At 44.4% G+C, this 12,049-nt stretch overlaps 1 protein-coding gene across 3 annotated transcripts in view; it reads right to left on the bottom strand.

Annotated features, from left to right (window-relative positions):
• RTTN (rotatin) overlaps positions 1-12,049 on the bottom strand; it is a 189,942-nt gene that overhangs the window by 111,034 nt on the left and 66,859 nt on the right. For all 3 annotated transcript variants that reach the window (XM_029065713.2, XM_029065715.2, XM_029065717.2), the window contains 5 exons: positions 11,494-11,582; positions 10,658-10,775; positions 7,717-7,813; positions 5,826-5,891; positions 853-1,041 (listed from right to left, as the gene is read on the bottom strand). In XM_029065713.2, coding sequence (XP_028921546.1) covers positions 853-1,041; positions 5,826-5,891; positions 7,717-7,813; positions 10,658-10,775; positions 11,494-11,582 — 559 coding nt within the window. The remainder of the gene's footprint in view (positions 1-852; positions 1,042-5,825; positions 5,892-7,716; positions 7,814-10,657; positions 10,776-11,493; positions 11,583-12,049) is intronic.

Here is a 12,049-nt window from a genome sequence, read left to right as displayed (position 1 = left end):
GGCTTGTATTTTGGGAAAATTTCTAACCCAAAGAAAGTTTATATAACAATCTGTTTGAGAGTACAATATTCTGAAATAAAGAGCAGAGGGAAGTGATTTTTGGTTAAAACACCCCAGACTTTAAAATGATGAGCTGGCAAAAAAACACCCATGATTATTTGAGGTTCTCTTTCTCAAAATTAAAGTGAGATTTTGAAAATATCGATTTACATACTCCAATAAATAACTGCGGTATTTGTTAAACACTATGTGCCAAAAACTGTACTAAATGCTACAGTAGATATAAGACCATCAGGTCAGACACAGTCCTTGTGATACCAGAGGCTTACTAAGTAGAAGGGAAAAAGAGATATTGATCCCCATTTTACAGATGAGGAAATTGAGGAAGAGAAGTTAAGTGACTTGACCAAGGTGCCACTGCAGGCAAGTGGTGGAGCAGGGATTTGAACACAGATTTCCTGGCTCCCAGACCCCTGCTCTTTCCACTACATCATGCTGCTTCTCTAACACATGGGAGCTGTTCAGGGCGTAGTGAATAGATACCAGGTCTGGGAGTCAGAAGGTGGTGGGTTCTAATCCCAGGTCTGCCTCTTGTCTGCTGTATGACCTTGCGCATGTCACTTCACTTCTCTGGGCCTCGGTTACCTCATCTGTAAAATGGGGATTGAGAATACGAGCCCCACGTGGGACAGGGACTCCGTCCAATCCGATTTGCTTGTATCCACCCCAGCTCTGAGTACAGTGCCTGGCACATAGTAAGCACTTAATACAATTATTATTACTACTATTATCATTATTTTTATAATTATAATTTATGATAATTATTATTAACACCACCGTTTCACTGCTTACTGTTGTGATTCTGATCCACTGCTCCTATTCTGTAACAGGCTTTCAATCCCATGGTTCCACGACAGATTCCATGCTATTCTCAAAGCATCAGACACCGGCTTCAATGCCAAACAATCAACAGATAGTGGCAGGACAAGGGAATTCGGGCTGACGGCGTGATGCCCTCGGACCCGGAAAGGAAGGTGGTACCTTTAGAGAAAAATGAGAGAAGACTTTGACTTAGAGGTTTTTTGCTTTTTCCCCATTTAAGTCCACCTTCAAACATTAGGAAAAACTTACCTGAACAAAATCCCATTTGCCACTTAATATAATGAATCACAGTGCAAGATGATTTTCATCCCATAGTTATCCCTCAGTGTTACAATTTACCCAGCAAACCAACCACCCGTGAAAAATCAGCTGGTTCAAGAGGGGACTGGAAAGTCATGGACCTTACTCACTGAACCTCAATCTCGTCTGTGTCACTGGTGTCCCCTTGGCTTAGGTCTTCCTTCTGGCCTGGATCTCCCCCTCCTTTCATAGCCTCCAGCTCATTACTCTCCCTACTAAATCTATTCTTCCCTTCAATACTCTACTAAAAAATCCTGTCTTCTGCAGGTGATCTTCCTTGAATACTGTCTCATTTCTCCACCTTATTCACACTCCCTTCTGCATTCTCACTACCCTTGGATCTGTATCCCTTAAGCACTGTGTTACTCATCTCACACCCAGCCCCAAAGCACTTAGTACAGATCCTTATACTATGCCACTTCCTCATCTGCCACGCATTTTGATCGCCTGTCTCCCCCACTAGACTGTATGCTTCTTGAGGAGAAGGATCATGTCTCCTAACTCTATTACACTGTACCCTCCCATGTGCATAGTTCAGCACACTGCACACAGGAAGTGCTACATAAAAACTTTTCATTGACTGACTGGAAAGCAGTCCAACATGGGAAAGTTAGAGATGACAAAGGAAGTTAGGGATGCAAGACGATACAACCTAACCATGAGGACTCCTCCGTTGCCCCAGTCGGAGGCAGAATCCAAACAGCGCAGTTTAGTGGAAAGAGCCCAAGTCTGACAGACAGAAGAACCTGGGTTCTAATCCCAGGCCCGCCACTTGTTTGCTCTGTGGCTCTGGGCAAGTCATTTAACTTCTCTGTACCTCAGTCACTTCATCTGTAAAATGGAGACCAGGACTGTGAGCCCTATGTGGGACAGGGACTGTGTCCACCTGATTATATCGTACCTACCTCTGTGCTTAATATAGTGCCTGGAACACAGTAAGCACTTAAACGCCGTTTTTGAGAAGAAAGAGTTCCCCAGGGAATCATAAATTAACCTCTAGACTGGAAACTTCTCGTGGACAGGGAACGTCTACCAACTCGGCTTTACTGTACTCGCCCAAGCGCTCAGTACAGTGTTCTGCATGCAGTAAGCACTCACTAAATTCAATTGATTGAAAGGTTCAATAAACTTCCAGGTGAACTTCGTATCCCCAGCATGGCTGAAGGATTAGTCTGAATGAGATTAGTAGATCACTAGGTGACAAACTCCTTGAGGGAAGGCTTGAGTCTACCAACTCTGTTGTACTGTACTCTTCCGAGTGCGTAGTACAGTGCTTGGCACATAGTTAGAGCCCAATAAATACACACCGATTAACTGATGAGACTGGACTCAGTAACCAAGTTTGCGTTACTCCACTGATGCTGGGGAGAGATGTACAACTAGTCAGCAGTCATAACATCTTGATAATCATTAATCGCAAAATCATTATCCCACCATCAATGGAGCACAAAAGCCCCTGGTGACATTAGCCTCTTGTCAACAGTTGATAGTAAAATATCTGGGTCTCCCGATCAAAAAGGAACTCAGTGCTCAACAGCCTAAAAACTATTTTTCATTTCTATTACAGGATTTAAATCGGAACTGTGGTTAAGCCGAAAGGCACTCTGAACACGTGCCCGATGGCTAGGACACATGCATCTCTCCCACAACATCCTCCCTCAACTGAAGTCCTGCCCTCCTTTGCTTTCTCCAGGTAGGATCCAATATATCCTGCCCATGCCAGGAACGGTGCTCAAGTCCCTCTGGTGAAGGTCCTCTCCAGTGTTTCAGGTTAGCATACGACCTTCATACAAGCTTCATGAAAAAACTCAACTCCACTCTCCATTTTTGGAGGGCTGATTCTCCAAGCTTCTTTTTTTATGGTACTTCTTAAATGTTTACTATGTACCACGCACTGTACTAAGCGTTGGGGGAGATACAAGACAATTGAGTTGGACACAGTCCACATCCCACATGGGGCTCATAATGTTAAACTCTATTTTACAGATGAGGGAACTGAGACACAGAGTAGTGAGTGAAATGCAAGTCACTAAACTTCTCTGTGCCTCAGTTCCCTCATCTGTAAAATGGAGACTAAGACTGTGAGTCCCATGTGGGACAATCTGATTACCCCGTATCTACCCCAACACTTAGAACTGTACTAGGCACAAAATAAACGCTTAACAAATACCATAATTGAGAAGCAGTGCGGCATAGTGCTCCAGCGCTTAGAACAGTGTAAGGTACATAGTAAGCGCTTAAAAAACGCCATCATTATTATAGTGGAAAGAGTACGGGTTTAGGTGTCGGGGACGTGGGTTCTAATCCTGGCTCCACCACTTGCCTGCTGTGTGACCTTGGGCAAGTCACTTAACTTCTCTGTGCCTCAGTTACCTCACCTGAAAAATGGGGATGAAGACTGTGAGCCCCACGGGGGACAACCTGATTGCCCTGTATCTACCCCAGCACTTAGAACGATGCTTGGCACATAGTAAGCACTTAACAAATGCCATTATTATTATTGTTATTAAGTAGAGGAGCTGGAATTAGAACCCAGGTCCTCTGACTCCCAAGCCCATGCTTCTTCCACTAGGCCACGCTGCTTTCCGAGAAGCTAAATGAGTCCCTGGTTAGTTCAGTGGGAAGGGTGTCACAATCTTACTCTCAGGGTCCTGGTTCCTAGATCATCCAAAGCCTTTCGATGACTTTCCAGGTTCTCTGAATCCCTCTCAAGTTATAAAGTGTAAACTGGCATACTACTCTTAATACAGCTGTGACCAGGATCAAGCCTAATGAATCAATCTATTTATTGAGTGCTTACTGTGTGCAGAGCACGGTACTAATCGAAGTATCTCACTGCCGGTAAAAGCCTCCAAGGTCAGTCCAGGTGAAAAGTCCTAACCGATATTAGAGCAACCTCAAGCACTCTCCAACAAATCGATGTTTGGGAAATCTCTGCAGATTTCTTCTTGAAAAATTTTCCAGTCTAAGGATGAACTACTTCAAATGTCACGTATATAGTGTAAACACAGAAGGTTTTCCAATTGTGCATCTTTAATAGAACAATCTAGAGTCAGATCATTATAGTAGATAAGATTAGTTGGTCTGGACCTTCAGTAGATAGTTTTTCATTTAGCTGTTGACAGGCCAAAATGGAAATAACTGAAGAAGAAAATTGGAAATTTCAAACACCAAAGAAATAGATAGCCAAATAAAAGGGAAGGTTGGATAGGAGGTGGTAATAAAATCAGCCATAGAATCCATGCATTGTAAATTTCCGATTCCTGGTATTTGCATATTCAATTGCCAAAAGCTTATTCTGGTAAATAACTGTCAATTTAGATCAGAACAAAGGAAGAAAAAGAGCTGCTTATTGGCAGGGAAAGCGTCTGCTAATTTCATTGTACTATACCCTCCCAAGCACTTAGTACAGTGCTCTGCACAGAGTAAGGGCACAATAAATACAATTAATTACTTGATTGAAGTGAGCATAGTAAATTTTTATGTGAAACAACATAATCACTGTAACAGACAACGATCTCCCAGACTTCCCTATCACCGTGGATGGCATGACCATCCTTCCCGTCTCTCAGGCCCACAATCTCGGTGTCATCCTTGACTCGTCTCTCTCGTTCACCCCACGCATCCTATCCGTTACCGAGACCTGCCGGTTTCACCTTTACAATATCGCCAAGATCCGCCCTTTCCTCTCCAACCAAACGGCTACCTTACTGCTACGGGCTCTCGTTATATCCCGGCTAGACTACCGTGTCAGCCTTCTCTCTGACCTCCCTTCCTCCTCTCTCGCCCCGCTCCAGTCTACTCTTCACTCTGCTGCCCGGCTCATCTTCCCACAGAAACGATCTGGGCATGTCACTCCCCTTCTTAAACAACTCCAGTGGCTGCCTATCAACCTCCACTCCAAACAAAAACTCTTCACTCTAGGCTTCAAGGCTCTACATCGCTTTGCCCCTTCCTACCTCTCCTCCCTTCTCTCTTTCTACCGCCCACCCCGCAAGCTCCGCTCCTCCGCCTCCCACCTCCTCACCGTCCCTCTGTCTCGCCTATCCCACCGTTGACCCCCGGGCCACGTCCTCCCGCGGTCCCGGAACGCCCTCCCTCCTCACCTCCGCCAAACTGATTCTCTTCCCCTCTTCAAAACCCTACTTAAAACTCACCTCCTCCAAGAGGCCTTCCCAGACTGAGCTCCTCTTCTCCCCCTGCCACCCCCCCTTTACTTCTCCGCAGCTAAACCCTCTTTTCCCCCTTTCCCTCTGCTCCTCCACCTCTCCCTTCCCATCCCCAGAGCACTGTACTTGTCCGCTCAACTGTATATATTTCCACTACCCTATTTATTTTGTTAATGAATTGTACATTGCCTTGATTCTATTTAGTTGCCATTGTTTTTACGAGATGTTCTTCCCCTCGACTCTATTTATTGCCATCGTCTCGTCTGTCCGTCTCCCCCGATTAGACTGTAAGCCCGTCAAACGGCAGGGACTGTCTCTATCTGTTGCCGACTTGTTCATTCCAAGCGCTTAGTACAGTGCTCTGCACATAGTAAGCGCTCAATAAATACTATTGAATGAATTGAATGATCTCTTGTTGCCTCTCTGCAATTAAACACATTTTAGTCTTCACGAATAAGACAGAAAAGTCCTTACCGTCTAATCACTGTAACAGGCAAGCTGAAGAGAGGAGGTGCAGAAGTACTGGACACACAGTCAGACCTGCTTGCACACATTGGAAACAAAAAAACATAAAGCAATTTGGCTTCATGGTCTCTATTTCTCTTCTTAAAGTTTGCTGGGATGAATCCAGTTTTCTTCAACCAGGGACTCAAGTTAGTTTTATCAATCTAGTAAAATTATTAACTTGTTAAACTCATTTTCAAAGGCTCTTAAGAACAAATACAAAAGAAAAACACCACCCAGAAGGTGAAACAAGCATTAGGTGGAGCCAAAGGGGGAGAGCAGTGCTACGCACTTAGAACAGAGCTCAATAAATACCACTGATTGACTGAGAAAAAAATCCAACATTACTGAGAATTACTGAGCTCCTAATACCATCTATCTTCTAATTAAACCCAACACCCTCTGATTGATCGCCACTTGAAAATGGATATGAGCCTTTTATTCCACTCACGCTTTTTAGAAGATGAAATGATAAAAGAAATACTGGCCAGATTTTGAGGCTGACATGCCAGGATCTTCACGCCACTTTGTTCACCTCCTATACAGTAAACCGTGCAAAGATACATTGATCTGCTCTTTAAGGCATCGGTACAAAATCGTTTAGCCAGTTTTTTGTCTGGTCTAGAGTATTACAGCAATAGTCAGCCTGAAAGGGCAAAAGGATCTTCTAATATGTAATGAAGCTCTATGGGCTAGTGGAAACACTGCTCGGCACATAGTAAGCGCTTAACAACTATTAATGTGTTACAATACTATGCCCGGGAACCAGACAAGTGGTGAGCGGGCTAAACATCTTGCATGGAAGCTTAACTCTGTTAGATGTGTGAACACCCTGGCTATAAAAGTCAAAGAGGAGCCGCCAATGACGACTCAGGCTGAGAAGTGAAGAATGTTGCCAGGACACTAAGAGAGGTGCCACCCAGGGGAAATGGCAGCAAGCTTCCCCATAGCCCAAGTCATTTGGAGAATTACTAAGCTGCTCCAGGCCTGGTTGGTTTGGGCCTACCTTTCATTCATTCATTCAATCATATTTACTGAGCACTTACTGTGTGCCAAGCACTGTACTAAGAGCTTGGGAGAGTACAGAATAACTCTAGGGACACAACTTCTAACCCCATCCCCAACACCTCCAGTCCCATCAGCTAGCTTAGGCCTCCACATCCAGTTGAGATCAGAAAGATCATCGCGGTAAGCAATCGCCCCTACAGAGCCCACCTGGGGAAAAAGAAGAGCTATTACTTCCTGAGGACTAAATTGGAAATTTAAAATGTTGCCTATTAAGTATACTAAATACAAGGACCTAGGAGAAAGCAGGTCATATATCTTTAATAGCATCCACTTAGAACCAGGTTTGGTTCACGTGACGATCGACAACGAGAGCCTTAGCTTGAATTAAGACTCAATCCCTGCTTTCAATACTACTGATGGACTTTCAGCAGCATTTTTCAGGGGTCTGTCATTCCACACTGGGGAAAATTTCAAGAAACCCCGCAATGAAGAGACAGAACATATAATAATGGGATGGACTGGGAGACCATCCAGCCAGACCAAATGTCCATTTCATTTTCTGTCTGCACTCACACTTCCATATGAGCAACAGACTTGTTCTGGTAGTATTCCCAGAGCAAAGAGCAACAACTAGTAATATCCTATTGGCTTTCTGAGCTCCAAATGGTTTTCTTATTTCATCTAGTTTATTCCTAGGCCGGATGCCAGAAAAGTCCACATCTACGGTGTCAGAAATTCGGTTGACTTTTAAACTGTGTTTCAGTTGCGCAGCTCCGCTACTGGTTTCCAACCTTGGGGCGAAGAGGTCAGGCAGCCTGGGTTGAGCCGATGCTATGAAACCGTCGTAACCTACCACACGTCTATTCTTGAAACTTCATCAAAGAGGAGAAGGCAAAACAACGCTGCCACTTCTGTCACAACTGCACAGTCTTCTTGAAGGATCAAAGCAACTGGAGAATCAAAAAGAATAAAAGACTTCAATATCCCCCAAAATATCTCTACTCCAAAGCTCACTGCATATCAGTGATACATTTTAACTTAAAGTGTTAATTATAAAAAAATTCAAATACATATTTGAAAACCAAGACAGCAACACTCTAAGCACACATAACCATCTTAGGTTTAAGACTATGTATGAATGGAAAAGCAGTCCCAAAGACACGAATAAGTGTTCAGTGACCCTTCCGAGACGAGTCCGGGTAAAGGTGATAGAATTTCAATTCTGAGCCTTCTCAGCCAGTCATTTTGCAGAGATGCTCTTTAATTAATCAATCAATGGTATTTATTGAGCACTTACTATGTGCAGAGCACTGTCCTAAGCGCTTGGGAAAGTACAGTAAAACAGAGTCGGTAGACATGTTCCACACCCAAAACGAGCTTACGGTCTACACACAACCTACAATACACCTAACTCATTGATAAAAATAGCTTCATTTGAGTTTCCTAACTTCTCGTTCCTGTATTGTTGTTTCAGCTCATGGGTCTCTTTAAGTAATATCTGAAGCCTGCAGATATGTTTCCCCCCTTGTTTTAAAATATACTTTATTACTACTACTACTAACAATAATAAATAATAGCATTGTTAGTGCCTAGTGTCAAGCCCTCATCTAAGTGCTGGGGGAGATACAGGATAATTAGGTCAGGCACAGTCCCTGTACCACACAGAGCTCACAGTCTAAGTAGGAGGGAGAACAGGTATTGAATCCCCATTTTACAGATGAGGTAACTGAGGCGTAGGGATGTTAAGTCAATCCGTGGTATTTATTGAGTGCTTACTGTGTATAGAGAGCACTGTACTAAGCACTTGGGAAAGTACAATACAACAGAGTGGGTAGACATGCTCCCTGCCCACAGTGAGCTCAAAGTCTACACAGAACCTACAATACACCCAAACTATTGTTACAAAACAGTTTCATTTGAGTTCCTGAACTGCCCATTCAGGTATTACTGCTCCAGGTAACAGGTCCCTTTAAATAGCACTTCTGAAGCTTGCAGATATGTTTCCCCGCCTTGTTTTTAAATATATTTTACCTCACTTTGGGATTCTCAAAGACCAAAAGTGGAGATTTCATACAAAACTTTGGCACGTAGAAGGAGTGAATTCCATGGCAAATTGAAGATGGTGGCTAAGAAACATTATGGATTCCTATGCAAGTGATTGCCCAAGGTCACACAAGCAGGCACATGGCAGAGATGTGGGATTAGAACCCAGGTCCTCCGGCTCCCAGGTCTGTGCTCTTTCCACCAGGCTACAATGATCCTCAATTTAGACCTCAGTGCAAAGGAGTCAGTACTATGGTTCGGTACTTTCTCAAGGAATTAGTCCAGGGCTCTGCAAATCGGAAGTGCTCAATACATAACACGGATGGCTTTTCCAGAATCGAAGCTAACATTCCTGCTGACACTTTAATTCATATTCTGGCTCTTTTCAGCCTAAAGAGTTATATCAACCAACAGTCTTTATTGAGCACTTATGCCGTGGAGGGAAGCAGCATAGCCTGGTGGAAAGAGCATGGGCCTGGAAATCAGAGGTTGTGGGGTCTAATCCCAAATCTGCCACAAGTCTGCTGTGTGACCTTGGGCAAGTAATTGTAGTATTTGTTAAGCGCTTACTATGTGCCAGGCACTGTCCTAAGCACTGGGGTGGATACGAGCAAATCGTATTGGCCACAGTCCCTGTCCCACGTGGGGTTCACGGTCTCAATCCCCATTTTACAGATGAAGGAACTGAGGCCCAAAGAAATAAAGTGACTTGCTCAAGATCACACTGCAGACAAGTGGAGGAGCCGAGATTAGAACTCATGACCTTCTGACTCCCAGGCCCATTCTCTACCCATTAGACCATGCTGCTTCACTTCTCTGTGCCTCAGTTCCCTCATCTGTGAAATGGGATTAAGATTGCGAGCTCCATGTGGGACAGAGACTTTGTCCGACCTGATTACTTTGTATCTACCCCAGCACTTAGAATATGTTTGGCACATAGTAAGTGTCAACAAACATCACAATTATTATTAGTATTAGTACTGTTACTACTACTATTTGGGAGAGTGCAATGGAGTTAGTAGATATGGTCCCTCACCTCGAGGAGTTCGCGTTCTAAAATAAATTGCAGATGGGCAGAAGCAATAAAATATACTAATGATGGTATGTGCAAAGTACTGTTCTAAGCACTGGGGAGAGTACAAGGTGATCAGGTTGTCCCATGTGGCTCAGTGGAAAGAGCCCGGGCTTGGGAGTCAGAGGTCATGGATTCGAATCCCGGCTCTGCCACTTGTCAGCTGTGTGACTGTGGGCAAGTCACTTAACTTCTCGGTGCCTCAGTCATCTAATCTGTAAAATGGGGATTAAGACTTTGAGCCTCACGTGGGACTACCTGATTACCCTGTACCTATCCCAGCGCTTAGAACAGTGCTCTGCACATAGTAAGCGCTTAACAAATACCAACATTATTATTATCCCCATTTTACAGATGAGGGAACTGAGGCCCAGAGAAGTGAAGTGACCTGCACAAATTCACACATCTGACAAGCGGCAGAGCCGGGATTAGAACCCATGACCGACGACTCCCACGCCCAGGCTCTTTCCACTGAGACAAAGACGGGTACCGACGTGCCCCCAGGTTGACTACCCAAGTGCTTAAGTGAATCAGGCATGCCGAAGTGGCAATTGGGGTGCAAGGGAGTGTGAGGGAGATGAGAGATCATTTATTCAATTCTGGTTTTCTTTCAATAGAAATTCTAAGCTCTCAAATAACAATCTGACCGTCAGTGTACGGCAGAGTTCTTTGTGATCACCTCTGAATAATAAGAGCAGGACAGAGGGCTGCTGGGAGAGGGACAGGCGTATAACTGGATCCGCGGTCACTAGTTTCCGGAGGAACGTGAGACATGGCAGCATTATACACTCCAATACCTGGACAAGAATGAAAAAACAGAATAAAGTTCAGTTTCATAAACTCAACCGAAGTTATCACATCTCTGACTTTATATTTCAACCGAAGTTATCACATCTCTGACTCTATATTTCTGGAATGCTTGGTTGCTGCTTGCCTAAGCCCTGACGCCATTTTCGCTGCCAACCAAGAAGTGGCAGCTTGGACGTTCCCAGATAATGCCAGCCCACCTGGGGTTTAGGAAGCCTCGAGTGGGCTCTGACGCCAGGGGATAGGAGAACACAGATCTTCCTGCAGGCAAGTGCAAGCCCCTTGTGGCTTTTAGACCTGGCGCGTCATGGCTCTAGCACTCCACATCTGCGGTGTCGTTTCCAGTGCACCTCAAAGAGGCTTGCCTCCTCTCCTCTGTCTGTCCTCCTCCCAGTATGTACCAAAACTCCTTCAGAGCAGCCATGCCACCTGGTCTCCCTCCCCAACAGAGACAGTAGCAATCTTTTCCCCCTCACAACCCCATGGAGGACGCCATCTACTAAGTTGGATGTGGTCTTCCCTACCCCTCAGGAGTGGGGTTCTCTGGAGTTCTCTGAGGAGCCTCCAAAAAACCAGCCACTGGCTGGGTGTGGATGATTGGCCGGCTTTCGGCTGATTAGCACCTATCTACCCCGGCCCTTAACAAACACCACTATTATTATTACGGTTTTAATAACTGTGCGTAGGCGTTTAAATGTATATATTTACCTTGCCATCTCGGCCTATACAGTCATTGATATAAGCAAGTATCTTGTCAATTGCACCCAACTTCTTTACCACTTTATGCATTTTGATATCTAAAAAAGAAGGTAGAGTCACCAGAATATAATAACGTTGCACCCGTGTTCAATTTTTCAAAGGGTCGATAGGAGAAGGGATTGGTTTACGTAAATGCAGAGGCAATAAAAAGTGCTGCATTTTCCAAATAAAACATTGGATCCTCAATTTACAAGACAGCAATGGTGTACCCTATGGAGCGTTTTTTGGGTTTTTTTTTTTAACTTAGCTAAGAAGAGGTACTTTAAAGGGAAACACATATTTTGATTTCTCCATCCTTTCTATCTTTGGCTTTGTTATTCAGGCTTCTATTTACTTTATGTGCTTAATGACATACACAGTCCTTCATTAGCAACTGGACTGAGGCCCACAGATATCTTCCCCCAGGACAAATGGCCCTCCATTCCTGGTGATGCGTCCCTGATACGGATGACTTGATCCAAACCGAGTGATTGAAGGGTGAAAGAAGTCTATTCTGTGCGACTTA

Source organism: Ornithorhynchus anatinus, chromosome 5 (assembly GCF_004115215.2).
Source record: "Ornithorhynchus anatinus isolate Pmale09 chromosome 5, mOrnAna1.pri.v4, whole genome shotgun sequence".
Lineage (NCBI taxonomy): Eukaryota > Metazoa > Chordata > Mammalia > Monotremata > Ornithorhynchidae > Ornithorhynchus > Ornithorhynchus anatinus.
The sequence above is the reverse complement of the archived record's forward strand: the minus strand, read 5'-3'. Positions and strand labels throughout refer to the sequence as shown.